General features: G+C 51.7%; 1 protein-coding gene across 1 annotated transcript in view; it reads left to right on the top strand.

Moving 5' to 3' along the window:
• DLGAP3 (discs large homolog associated protein 3) overlaps nucleotides 1-13347 on the top strand; it is a 67941-nt gene extending 54594 nt beyond the window's left edge. The window contains exon 10 of the mRNA XM_015423821.1: nucleotides 13129-13347. Coding sequence (XP_015279307.1) covers nucleotides 13129-13347 — 219 coding nt within the window. The remainder of the gene's footprint in view (nucleotides 1-13128) is intronic.
• Nucleotides 13348-13552: the final 205 nt, after the last annotated feature.

The following is a 13552-nucleotide window of genomic DNA, read 5'->3' on the forward strand; positions in this document are numbered from 1 at the left end:
GGCAGTGCTCACCAGGCCAGCCCAAGTCGGGTCCAGGGGCCAAGGGGGGCTAGGTCGGGGCCCCAGGCCTTCCCTCACCAAGCTGGGCCTAGACAATGAGATAGAGGCTTACCTCGTGGCCTTTGAATGGGCTGCAGAAGCCGCCCAATGGCCGCGGGACCAATGTGTGCGCATCCTAGGCCCATATGTCTCCGGTGAGGGTCAGGTGGCCATAAAGGCCCTGAAACAGAGTGAGGCCACAGATTACACAAAGGTAAAGACAGCCATCCTTGACCGGCTGGAAGTGACCCCTGAGACCCATAAGCAATTATTTTGAGCCTTCCAGATACAAGGAACGGCTTGTCCCCGGGTGGTCATCACCACCCTGAAGGACTCCGCCACCCGGTGGCTGAACCCCACCTCTGACGACGCCAAGCACATGGCGGAATTGTTGATTATCGAGCAGCTGCTCCAGATACTGCCACCTTGGGTTTGTCATTGGGTGGCGCGTTAGAAGCCCAGCAAGCTCAGCGAGGTCCAAGAGCTCTGAGAAAACTTCCAGGCCGCAGAGGGCTGCGAAGGGGGCTGGAAGGGCGAAGGTGGTCACCTCAGAAGGGGGGGAAGCTGGCGCTGAGCCAACCCTCGCCGCGAGCAGGAGATGAAGGAGGGTGGTACGGGAGGGCCCAACCCAACCTCACCCATGGAGGGACTGTCAGGGCCAATCCCCCGCTGCAGTGGCCGATCCCTGCCCCACTAGGAAGGGGCATTCCCGGTCGAGGCAAGGCTGGCGAAGTCCAGGGTCCGGCAGGGAATCACCCGCCAGGTGGACCCGGACCCTGCTATACCTGTGGGCAGTGGGGCCCCCTAAAACGAGACTTGATGGAATGTGACTTGGGGCATGAGGCAACCATGCAGACCTCAGCCGTGGGCTGACTTCCCCTGGCCTGGCTCCTCCCAGTAGTTCTGGGGAACCAGAGCCTTCAGGCCCTTGTAGACAGTGGGAGTTCGTTGTCTCTGGTGCGCTCTCATCTCCTGCTGACTAGCTTACTGGTAGTACACCGGTGGTGTGTTTTTACGCCACGGTGGTGTGTTTTCATGGCGATGAGGAATGTTGCCCGGTAGTGATGGTCCTGCTTGTGTATGTGGGAAGGCGGTGGGAGGTACCGCTGGCACGGGTCGTCCACTTGCCTTTTCCCAACCTTTGGGACGAGATGGCCCGTGCTTCATAGATGCCTTGGCAGAGGCCCGTCCCCCAGTGGACATCCCTGCTGCAGATGACACAAATGGGGACAAGATCGCAGCCCCCGCTAACAAGCCCAACCCTCCTACCGCACCAAGGGAGGTCCTGGAAGATACCTACGATGGATAGGCCCGCGACCTCCGGTACAGCCATGACCAGAGCTTGGATGAAGTGCTAGAGGGCTTGCAACAACGCATAGCAGTAAGCGAGGGGCAGGTGATGGAACCCCAGTTCAGCCAACGGTTGTCATCCAGGAGGGGGGAGTGTGGTTCTGAGAGGTGAAAGGGTGGGTGGGTCCCTATAGGCAATTGTTGGTGCCCCATGCCTACATGGCCACCGTCTTACAGGCAGCGCATGACCACCCCTGGGCAGGCCACCAAGGGGTTAAGAACACGCTCGCCCACTTCTTTCGGCCGGCAGTTGCCCGTGACGTGAAGGAATACTGTAGGTCCTGTGATGTGTTTCAGCAGCTGACGACACGGGCTGAGGCACGAGCACCACTCTCGCCCCTGTCTGTGCAGGGGACGCCATTCAAACGAGTGGCCATGGACTTTGTGGGGCCTCTGCCCCGCACCCCGCGAGGGGCGCGCTACTTATTGGTCATCATGGACTATATGACGTGCTTTCCAGAGGCCATTCCCCTCCCCAGTTTGAAAAGTGCCGGCGTAGCCCGTGCCCTCATGAAGTACTTTGCCATGGTCAGTCTTCCCCAGGAGATTTTGACCGACTGAGGATCCCCGTTTACCACTCAGCTCATGAAACAAGTGTGTCATATGCTCCAGATTCGTCAGGTGTTCACAGCTGTCCACCATCCCCAGATGGATGGGTTGGTGGAACAACTCAATCAAATCCTGAAAAACATGTTGTGGAAGACGGCTTACAAATGCCCCACCGCCTGAGACCTCTATGTCGACCACATCTTGTTCGCACTGAGGGAGACACCGCAGGTCTCAACAAGTTTCTCCCCATTCGAGTTCCTATATGGGCGTCAGCCTATGGGCATCCTCAAAGCAATGGACGGCCAACGGCCGGAAGCAGCAAATGAGGGGGAAGAGGCCCCCTTTGAGTATGTCCATAGGTTGAGGGAACACTTAGACACACTTCAACGGGAAGCCCGGGCACAGGACACTCAGAAGCAGCGGTATGACATCGGGACGCAACTACGCATGTTTCAAGTCGGGGACAGAGTGCTCGTTTCTGGGCAGTCATGGCCCTATCCCAAGGTGACCCCTGGCACAGACCCTTCCCCATTGTTCAGGTCCTGGGCCCCCTGACATACGAAATTCAATACGGGCCCCGCCCACAACAACGGAAGCCTATTCATGTGAATGACCTGAGGGAATGGCACAGCCGGAACGCCCCGGTTGATTATGCAGATTTAGCTGAGGACCCCAAATATCTGCCAGACAGCATTCCCCCATGGCATGACCCCACAATGTCCTCCGCAGAACCCGTGTTGGACGCAGCCCTCACCCAGGCACAGCAACAAGACCTACAGTGGGTCTTGCGCAACTGCCCTGGAGTGTTCTCCATGACCCCCAGATGCACGCACTTTGCGGTCCATCGCATTTCCACAGCTCCGGGTCAAGTGGCATGCATCCCTTGGCGACCCGTGGCACCCAAGCTACAAAACTGCAAGAGGTGGAAGTAATGCAATGGCTAGATATCATTGAGCCCTCCTGGAGCATGTGACGGAGTCCAATAGTACTCGTCCCAAAGCCTGACAACAGGTATGCGCTTCTGCATTGACTATCGGGCAGTGAATAAATTGGCACAGTTCGACACCTACCCCATGCCACGGGCGAACCTGCTAGTTAACCAACTCGGCACGGCCAAGTACCTATCAGCGCTAGACCCCACAAAGGGGTACTGGCAGGTACTTGTCCACGTCCCAGACCAAGAAAAGACGGCCTTTGCTACCACACAGGGCTTATTCCAGTTTAAGCGAATGCCCTTCGGGCTTCATGGTGCCGCAGCAACGTTTCAACGGCTGGTGGATCAGGCATTGATGCAATGTTGAGATTTCGCTCAGGCATATATCAATGATATTATAGTTTGCAGTCCAGATTGGAACACCCACCTGTCACACCTCAGACAGGTATTCCGAGCACTCGGAGAGGTTGGCTTGACCGCCAACCCCTGCAAAAGCCGGTTAGGATTTTAGGAGCTGAAATACCTGGGGTACATCGTGGGATGCAGGGCACTAAAACCGCTTCCTGACAAAGTAGTCACCTTGGAGAATCAACCCCGCTTCCGCACGAAATGGCAGCTCTGCCGGTTTCTGGGGTTCATTGGCTATTATACCCGGTTCATTCCCGACTTCGCCTCTTGGGCAAGTTCACTCACCGACTGCCTACAGAAAACCCGCCCAAACCAACTGTTCTGGGGCCCAGCAGAGGACTCTGCCTTTTAGGCACTGCGCACCTGCCTCTCTAAGGACCCCGTGCTCCGTAACCCCGATTTCCAGAAGCCCTTCATACTATACATCGATGCGTCTGGGACAGGCCTCGGAGCAATGCTCGCCCAGACGGTCAACGGCCTAGAGCATCCCATTCTTTTAAAGCTCTACCCACCAGAACGCAACTATTATACAGTAGAAAAAGAGGCCCTGGCCATCAAACGGGCAGTGGGAGCCTTACACTATTATCTGGCCAATAATCCCTTCCACCTGGTCATGGATCACGCCCCCCTTCTGTGGCTGGCCAGGATGAAAGATTCCAATCCGCGGATCCTCTGCTGGTACCTCTCATTGTTACCATTTCATTTTAAAGTGCAGCATCAAGTGGGCACAGACCACCAAGTGGCTGACTGTCTGTCCCGCCTATTTGAGGACGATCTGGAGGCAACCGACTTAAGGAGGGGGGGGTGTCCTGGTTCCGCGGCTCTGGGATGAACGCCGCCACCTCCAGACCCACCCCGGCCACTCCACTCACCTGAGGACCATCAGGGCAGCCCGGCGGCTGGACCACCAGCAGGACCGAGACTTGGCGGCCCGCAGCAGGAGACCCGGACTGCAATGCCAAACAGCAGCCCAGGAAGAGGAGGAGCAGGCGTCACCGGCCGCGCACGGCCCCAATGGCATGCACCTCACAGCTTCAGCCCCAAGGAGTGCGACTCAGGTGCCGCCGGGAGTGAACTGAGGGCCGGTGTGGTGATCGCTCATGCCCCGTGCAACGGTGTCCACAGTACTGCCCGGAGGCCGACAGAGCCACCGTTGACACAGTGGCAACCTCGCCCAAAGCGCCAGGACAGCGTTCAGACTTATTACAGGGGGCGGGGCCAGAAAGGGGAGAGAGGGGTGGGGAGCACTGGGAGCAAGAGGGGGGAATAAAAAGAGGGGAAAGCGAGCAGGCTGGGGAGGAAGAGCGAGCCTGGGAGTGGCACGAGTTGACAGAGAGAGAGGATGGAATGGGAGGTGTCCTAGGCACACTAGGAGAAGGATCTAGAGGGTGAAGTCAAACCTGTCCTCTGCCTATCTGAGGCCACATCACAGCCACTCCTTTTCAGCCTCTCTAATCCCGCTGCTGACCACCTCACAGCAGCAGTCGCCACGGCCATGGGTGGGGCTGCCCCTGGAAACAGACTGAGCTTGACAGTATTAAAGGACGAAAAGGCATTAGTTAATTAATTATAGGATCATAAGCTGTGTTTATAAGAGTTAGAGTTCCCAGGACCCAGGAATAGACACTGAGGCTGGATTAATAAAGCAGGGGGCAGAAATGCAGTCACCTCAAAGGCATCAACTTCGCTGGCAGGAAGACCTAATGACAAATATACCGGATCAAGTGTGGACTGAAATCTGGAGCTCGCCAACCAATCATTCCAGAAACTTTACTATCCGCTTACAATTTTTTAAGCTGGTCACTAGGTGGTATTACACACCAGAAAAACTAAATAAGATGAATCCAACAGTGAGCCCACGCTGTTGGAAGAAGTGTGGAAACATAGGGTCACATTTTCACTGCTGGTGGGATTGCCCGATCATACATGCTTTCTGGGTGGAGGTTACTGGGAAAATAAATGAGATCACTTCACAAACGTTACCGATCTCTCCCAAACTTGCACTTCTTGATTTGCTTGACTTGACTACCGCTACCAAGGCCCAGAAGGAACTCATTTCCAAACTTTTAGCAGCTGCAAGACTAGCCACAGCTTCTGCCTGGAAAGCCAGTTCGCCTCCCTCGACTCAAACCTGGTTTGAAAAAATTGGGGATCAATTTATTTTAGAAAAACTCACACAAAATCCGGCTATGGACACATCTAAAGGTTATGATCGGTTTGTCGCAGTCTGGTCAAGGGCTCTTCAATATATGTCAGAAAATGACATTCTCCCACCAAAGGCTTCCTACATCCCTTGGGTCCGTTTTTAGCTACTTATTCACATAAAAAACATCACAGAGATGCTAACAGGGCAATTTATGACTTCCTTAGGCTCAATCACCATTTTTGTTCATGTAGAGGGCTGAAGCACACTGGGTTAAATTTGACGGATGTGAAGTTTAATTGTGGAATGTGTTGGGGTATTTTGTTTCTTCCTTATTTCTTGGATTTTATATTTCTGTTTTCATCCTATATACTGGTCTTTGACTGTAATGCGTTTTTTTGTCCCTACTGTTTTGTTGCATTTCGTTAAAAAATTTTAAAAATAAAACAATCATTTCTTTACTAAAGGGTTTTCTAGCATACAAACAGAAAATCAAACACTCACACATGCAATACAGGGCTAAGAATACAGATTAGAAAGTATAGAGAAATTTGCATGAGCAGGAAATATCATTGGTTGGGTGATACTTTACCTGTCTGGCAAGACGCTTGGATCATGCAGTGAAGAATAACACAATAAGGGAAAAGGGCTCGTGAGTTGACCAGCAACACATATGGACTGATTCCAAACTGGCCGAGAATGGAACCAACAAGGTAGAGTGGGGTCAGGAGAGAAAGAAGCAAGAGAGCGTGCCCAGGGAGGGCTTTCCTTAAATACCTAAAAATGTGATCTGAGGCAGAAAGGGTCATGTGGTCACCTGGTCCCCAGGAAATATTTTAAAAACTTAAATTCTGAATTGGGCATAAAGGGATTAGTGGATGGGCAATTGTAAACTTAATGGTCGGCAGAGAGGGACACCTCTGAGGAAAGGGGGGAACAAAGGAGAGAATGAAGAGAATCAATCATGTTGCAGGTCCACTGCTTTGGCTTAATGACTGGATGCTTGACTGCTGCGTTATCTTGATGGGTAGCAGGAAGGCTGGATCACTGCTTATTGTCTTATGCAGAGCACATCTCTTTGTCCTAGGCTGGAGAGGAATGCAGGGCCGGCCCCAGGTGTTTTTGCACACTAGGCGAGGATACCTTCTTGCGCTCCACCCCCCACCCCGTGCTGTTTCTGATTTCCAATCGCACCCTATGCTGAGAGACAATGGAATTACCTACCCCCCTCCCTAGTAGAGGTTGACTGGTTTGAAGGAGGCAAGGTCTGGGTCTCAAATCATGCTGAGATGCAATAGAAAGCCTCTTCTGTAGGTGGGTACTATGAACCCATGGGGCCCCTTAAATTAATTCCCTCTCAGTATGCTAGGAAATCTTGGCACACAATTTGGAACTGATTGTAATCATCTGATCCAGGATGGTAATGCCCAGTTTTATTCCCAAGGAATGGATTGTGGGTTCAAGAAATCAAATTACTTAAGAAAGAAAGAAAGCCTGAGGGGGGCAGAAAATTTTTGTATAACAGGGGCATTTTCATGCCACCTTCAGTCATTTTAAACAGTTTTGCCTGTCTTCAGATGTTTTTCAGTTCAAGTGGGTAGCTGTGTTGGCAGAACAAAAGTTCGAGTCCAGTGGCATCTTTAAGACCAACACAGTTTTATTCAAGGTATTAGCTTTCGTGTGCACACTGGTCTGGGTGGGGTTTCCCCAACTTTCAGGGCTTCAGCCCACCCCATGGCCACCCCCTCCCTCCCCTCCTGCAACGCGCTGCCCTCCTTTGGCATTCTGTTTTTGTCCCCCACCCCCTAACATCCTAGAACCCAACATTTGTTTTCTTGTTTGGAGAGATCTGCCCACCCTCTTTCCAAAGCCTGGAAGTTTACAGGGCCAAGTAGGAGCAACCACATTAAGTTGCTTCTCCAGCAATCCTGTTGGATCCAGTAAAACCCCTGAGGTTCTTAAGTGAATCTGCAGGGGTCAGCCGAACTCTCCATGGAAAGCGGGGGGGGGGGGGGACGTCCTTCACAACCTCCACCTTTCCAACCGGCATCACTTTGGTCTTTCCAGGATTTCGTTTCCATTTCGGCTCCAGGGCAAACTAATTTATGCAGTAGCCAAATCGCTGGCTCACAATTTTAATGCCAGGAGCTCACAAAGCAGAATTTTTGCTCTCAAAGCTCCACAGCTTAGAGGGCACACTGGTCTCCAGTGGCCATTCAGTGAGGAAGGATCTTACTTGTGAGTAAACCTTCTGGGCATCCGGCTGCAAGGCTCTTTTGCTCCCATTGCAGATCTGGCTGAAGACCTCCTTGGTCTCTTTGACCAGGCAATTGCAAAGCCTCCCCCCTCCAAAAAAAAGACCTCCTCCTCTCAACCCCCTCCTTGCTCGGCCGACCTCCTCCTCTCAACCCTCTCCTTGCTCTGCCCCTCTAGCAATGCATGCAGCGCACTCACTTTAACCCTTTCAGTGCTGCAGGCAAAGGAGAGAGAGGCTGCTCAGAGACACAAATCCCCATAAAGCCCCCGGGGGGGGGGGGGTTTACCTCAGGCTGCTGGCTGCCAGGGAAAGCAGCCAGCTGAGGTTGCAGCCTGAGCCAAGGGGCAGGGGGAGGGGGTGCAGTCCCAGCTGTGGGGAGTGGATCTGGGCACTTTTGTCTGGGCAAAATTGTTAGCTGCACTTACCAATGTTCCTCTGCAAGCATGCACTGAGTGGAAGCGAGTGCAGGTCAGGCAGCTCTGCGAAGCCAGCCCGAGGAGGAGGAGGAGGGTGGCGGCAGCAGTGACAAGTTTGCGCACGGGCTGGGTGCCCTGTGCCTGACCCCGGGAATTGTAGCCCGCCCCCCACGGTGGTGACGCCTCAGGGGGAAGGGGTGCGCTAGGGAGGAGGGAGGGCGTGATGAAGCGAGCTGGCGGGGCACCTCTGAGCACATGCAGAGGATGGATCCCCACCTACCCAGCCCAGCGGAAGGAGGGAGGACGGTCAGGGGAAAGAAAAAGGCGGCGGCTGGGGTCAGGATGATGCAGAGCTTTTGGCGGGGGGGCTGGGCGCAGTTCGGCACCCTGAAGATCAGCCCGCCCTAGGCGACCGTCTAGTTCACCTAGTGAATGGGCTGGCCCTGGAGGAATGTGTGTTTTTCCAGGTGAAGTTAACACAGGAAGGTGGCTGGGGGAATGCCTGTGTGATGGAGAGGAGATTCCCTTATGGCTTCTGCTCAGGAACATCTGTCTTTTAGCAGAGCATGGCTTCCTTTTCTGGTCTGCTGCTGCATGCTTGCATGCATGGAGGTCAGGGCTACCGATCTGCATCCTAGTGCTGGCATGGTTGCAAAGCTGCAAGGGCAGGAGGCCTGTAGCCCATGGGTCCACATCTGGCTTGGTATGCTGCTTAGGCACAAGGCTCCCCTTGGCCAAAGTACATTCCATCATCCAGTACAAGGGCACTGCTCTTGGCTACAGTTTTGTCCATTGACCTGACACACTCCTTTCACAGTTCAGCAAAGCAGTCATATTTAAGAGTCTTTAATAACACTGGAGCCTGTCCCCAACCACCAAAAAAACCACTCTACCTTTCGGTCACCTTGAGGGCTAGAAACATGCTCTGGTGGTGGTGTATTTTTAATAGAAGCTAAGTGCCCTTTTTTTCTATATGCCCTTTGAATTATAACATCCTCCAAGAGCTGGTTATAAAACTAGCAACCTCTTCCAGCGGTCTGCTCCTGCCTACCCATCCTCCTTTAGAAATGAAAAAGGTGAAGGGTTAAGGTTGAACGACATGTCAGATCTCAGTTTGATGAATGGTTAAATGGAGGTCCATACCTCCTGTTGATGCACCTGTTGGGTCAGCTATGAAATAGTCTCCCAGCTAAGCATTCTGAAATTAGAGCAAATAAATAAATTGCCTCTTTGGCCAGGGGTACCAATTCAGGAGGGAGGACAGGGCAGTAGCCATCAAGAGAGGGCAAACGCACAGCCTGGTCCTGAATGTATCCAAGATTTAAAGGCAAAATGAAAGTGTTGGGAACTTTTAAATCTGTGCTTTGTCATTCAGTGTGATTTTGGTTCTGTGTGCTTTTTGTGTTTTTTAATCCATAAAATTGGTGTGTGTGTTTTAATCCTGTGTGTTTAATAAGCATGGGGTTTTTTGTTTAATCTTGTTGATCGGGCTTTCTGCCATTGCCTCATAGCGCTGCATTGTTAGCCTGCTCTGAGTCTGAAGAGATAAGGGAAGGTAGAAATGTTTTAAATAAGAGAAAGGAGAGAGGGAATCAAGCAAGTTTCTGGTCCTTATGGAGGGAAGCTGGAAAGTATGTGGAAAGAAAAGGGAAATTGAGCAAGATTTGATCGGGGTACTGAGTAAGTCATTTTTTCTGAGCAGACTAGATTATGCATATTAAACAATCAGAAGCAAATGCCTTCATTTGCACTATCTGTTCCATTCACAGAGTCCTTTCCATGGTAGTGCCATTAACTGCTTCACAAGGCAATCCTAGGCAGAGTCAGGCTTTTCTAAATTCATTGACTTCAGGGGGATTTAGAAGATTATAACTCTGCTTAGGATGGCACTGCCAGACTCCTCCTTACATCCAAACTTTGGGCCTTCATTCAAACATCCCATACTGAATCCAGGATTTGAGGGAAGGGGGTCCTGTGGAAAGGCAATAGGGTGTCTTGAAAAATCTTGGAAAAGGTGGGGTATGTAAAAAGAGAATTCCCCCCTGCTTGGATGAAATTGGTGGCACTGTTGAGGCACTGTTGGGACCCCAGCAAATGCCACCCACACCACCACCCCTCTGCTGTCATCTCCAGAGATCGCAAGCAGTGAAGCACCAGTTTCACAGCTACAATCAAGGTTGCCTCCTTGGCTGAGTTGGCTGCAGTTCTGCCTCCTCTCCTCTCCAGTGTCCTGCGAGATTTGGTGCACATAAAAGAGGGATGACGGATTCAGATAGAGAGATCACAGCTGTTTCTCCCCCCCCCCCCCCCCTGATAAAACACATCCTATGTTGCTGGCCAGGCAGAAATAATTGGGTTTTTTAAATGAATCTTTGTTCTTCTTCTTTATTTTTTTTTGGGGGGGGTGTTACAAGAACTCCTCGCTGAGCAACAAAGCTTCCTTTTTTCCCACTGAATTGAGAGGGAGGGTGCCTTCCATCTTGCTTGAGCTGTTTCACTTTTTTTTATGCTCCTTTTTTCTCTGTCTGCAGATCCTTGCCCACCCCCACACACAGCTGTTCATGCTCCCTTTGAAACCAATATTCAGGACTGCAGCTGGTGCCCATAGTTGGCAGGGCTGGATAATAGTCGTGCCCCATTCTTTGAGCAGAGGGAGCATCAAGACCCAACATCAGCACCCGTGCTCTCGTTTCCACTCTACCTCTCCCAAATTAAAGCCCATTTGCTCACTCTGTGCACTCCAGCTCCCCGTGCCCCTCATTAGCTGTTCCATACCCCAAATCTGTTAAGCAGACCTCTTTGCTGATGTTGCTCAGGAGCTTGCAAAACACTGAGAACCAGGCCCACAGAGAACATCTCATGGACACGTGAAGCTGCCTTATACTGAATCAGCCCCTCAGTCCATCACAGGCTGTAATGTGTACTCTGGAAGTGGCTCTCCGGGGTCTCAGGTGGAGGTCTGTCACATCACCAGCTTACCTAATCCCTTTTTAACTGGAGATGCCAGGGACTGAATTTGGGACTTCTGCATGCAAAGCAGATGCTCTATCACTGAGCCCACAGCCCCTCTCAGTAAGGAGCAGTTTAGCATCTCACGAAGAACACAGAAAGGGCCCTAAGTTCATGCATGTTCACAGATCTGCAGGTATGCACCTGCATGTCCAAGTGGGGGAGTGTGGACATGTATGGGATGTGCATACCCCACACAAGCCATGTGGTGTGAACACATGAAACTGACACACTCAGACTCTTATGCTGCTTCACACCACTGCTCAGCCCTGACCTAGATAGCCCAGGCTAGCCCAATCCCAGCAGATCTCAGAAGCTAAGCAGGGTCAGCCTTGGCTAGTATTTGGAAGGGTGACCTCCAAGGAATACCAGGGTCATGACCAATGGTCCCTCTAAGCTGTGGAGTCTTGTGAGCAAAAATTCTATTTTGTGGGCTACTGGCATTAAAGTTGTGGGAGAGTGATTGGCTACTGCATAAATTAGTTTGCTCTGGAGCCCTCCTTCCTGAGCTAAGACAAAATTCTGTGAGCTGGAGGCCAAAAAAACTGAGCTAGCTCACACTCACTCAGCTTAGAGGGAACACTGGTCATGACACAGAGGCAGGCAATGGCAAACCACCTCTGAAATGTCTCTTGCCTTAAAAACAAGTCCAGCTTGCCACCTAGTGGTGCATAACACTAAAGAGCAAGAACTTCTGGCTGCCAGACAATCTTAGGATCTCCTGGGCATTCTACACACAATGCCTAATAATAATACCTTTGCTCAGATTTTTTACACACACTTTCCTACTCAGTCCTGCACATTCATTCCAGCATTGTGCAAATCTAAATTCACACAGAGATGTAGACTTACACTCAAGATCTACTGATGTCACACGTGTGGTGCATGGACCAGTCCACACATTGGGATCATAGAATCTAGCCTCTGTTTGAAAACCTCCAAAGAAGGAGAGCCCACCACCAATGTTCCCTCTAAGCTGTAGAGTCTAGTGAGCAAAAATTCTACTTTGTGAGCTGCTGGCATTAAAGTTGTGAGCGACTGATGTGGGCTGCTGCCTAAATCAGTTTACTCTGGAGCCCTCCTTCCCAAGCTAAGACAAAAATGTGCGAGCCAGAGGCTAAAACACTGTGAGCTTAGAGGGACTCAGCTTAGAGGGAACCCTGCCCACCACCTCCCGAGGAGGCCTGTTCCACTGAGGAACCGCTCCAATCGTCAGGAAGTTCTTCCTAATGTTCAGCCGAAAACTCTTTTGATTTAATTTTAACCCGTTGGTTCTGGTCCAATAAGAACATAAGAACATAAGAGATGCCAATGTTGGATCAGGCCAAAGGCCCATCCAGTCCAACACTCTGTATCACACAGTGGCCAGAAATACCAGTGCCATCAGGAGGTCCACCAGTGTCCTGTAATCATCGGTGCAAGAATAAGGGGATGATGGAAAAGGCAGGAAAGGCGATTTCATCCCCGTCCTCCTCCCTACTGCAGCCCCCCAGATCCATGTAGCTATAGTCCCCATGGATCCTGCAATCCATGGAATCCTTTCCTGAGGTCAGGTGGGGCTTCTGAGGAGGGAGGGGGAAACAAGAAAGATCCGTGATAGTCATGGGATCCAGTCTCTTCATCTTGGGAATGGGCAATGGACATTCATACTTGCACATTTCCATGGAGACATGGATGTGCATGAGCACAACCACCTGTGCATGTGCAGGGGGCATTTCCGCACCCACTTATGCTGTTTGAATAGTCATTCTGTATCCTCTAGGAAGGTGGGGCTAGAGATTGCTCTCGACGCCTTCCCAGACGATAGCTTCCAGGAAGCATTGTGAGATGCTATGACAATTACGTTGCCATACAACTAACAGAATACAACTCTGTACATGCAAGGTACATCAACACCACCGTTGTCCTTCATGTACAGAATTGTACAGGATCGGTGCCACCCACCGGTCCCCCAAGACCTCTTACCGTGCCCTGAGAAGAGGGCTCTCGCTCTACTAAATGTCTTCTCTGCATCTGTTGGCAGGAGGAAAAGAAGGTGCCTCCACCGATACCAAAGAAGCCACCACGTTCCCGGCTGCACCCGGTGAAGGACCGTTCCCTGGACTCCGTGGATCGGCAACGACAGGAGGCCCGCAAGAGGCTCCTCGCAGCCAAGCGGGCCGCCTCTTTTCGCCAGAGCTCTGCCACCGAGAGTGCGGACAGCATTGAGATCTACATCCCAGAGGCCCAGACCAGACTGTGAGGGCAGGGGAGGGGGGCAGCTTTTCTAATCGACCTGTCCATGCAGAATGCACAGCGCACTGTGATCTGCGGGGTGTGCCCCACCATCTCTCTGGGAGGGCAACACTTGGCCCCATCATGGTCTCTAAACTTTTTTTTTAGGAAAAAAAACCTCCTGTAATCCTTGGACCTGACACCCAAGAGACAGGAATCAGGGTTCTGGCCCC

Source organism: Gekko japonicus, unplaced genomic scaffold, assembly GCF_001447785.1.
Source record: "Gekko japonicus isolate JY-2015 unplaced genomic scaffold, Gekko_japonicus_V1.1 scaffold180, whole genome shotgun sequence".
NCBI classification, from domain to species: domain Eukaryota; kingdom Metazoa; phylum Chordata; class Lepidosauria; order Squamata; family Gekkonidae; genus Gekko; species Gekko japonicus.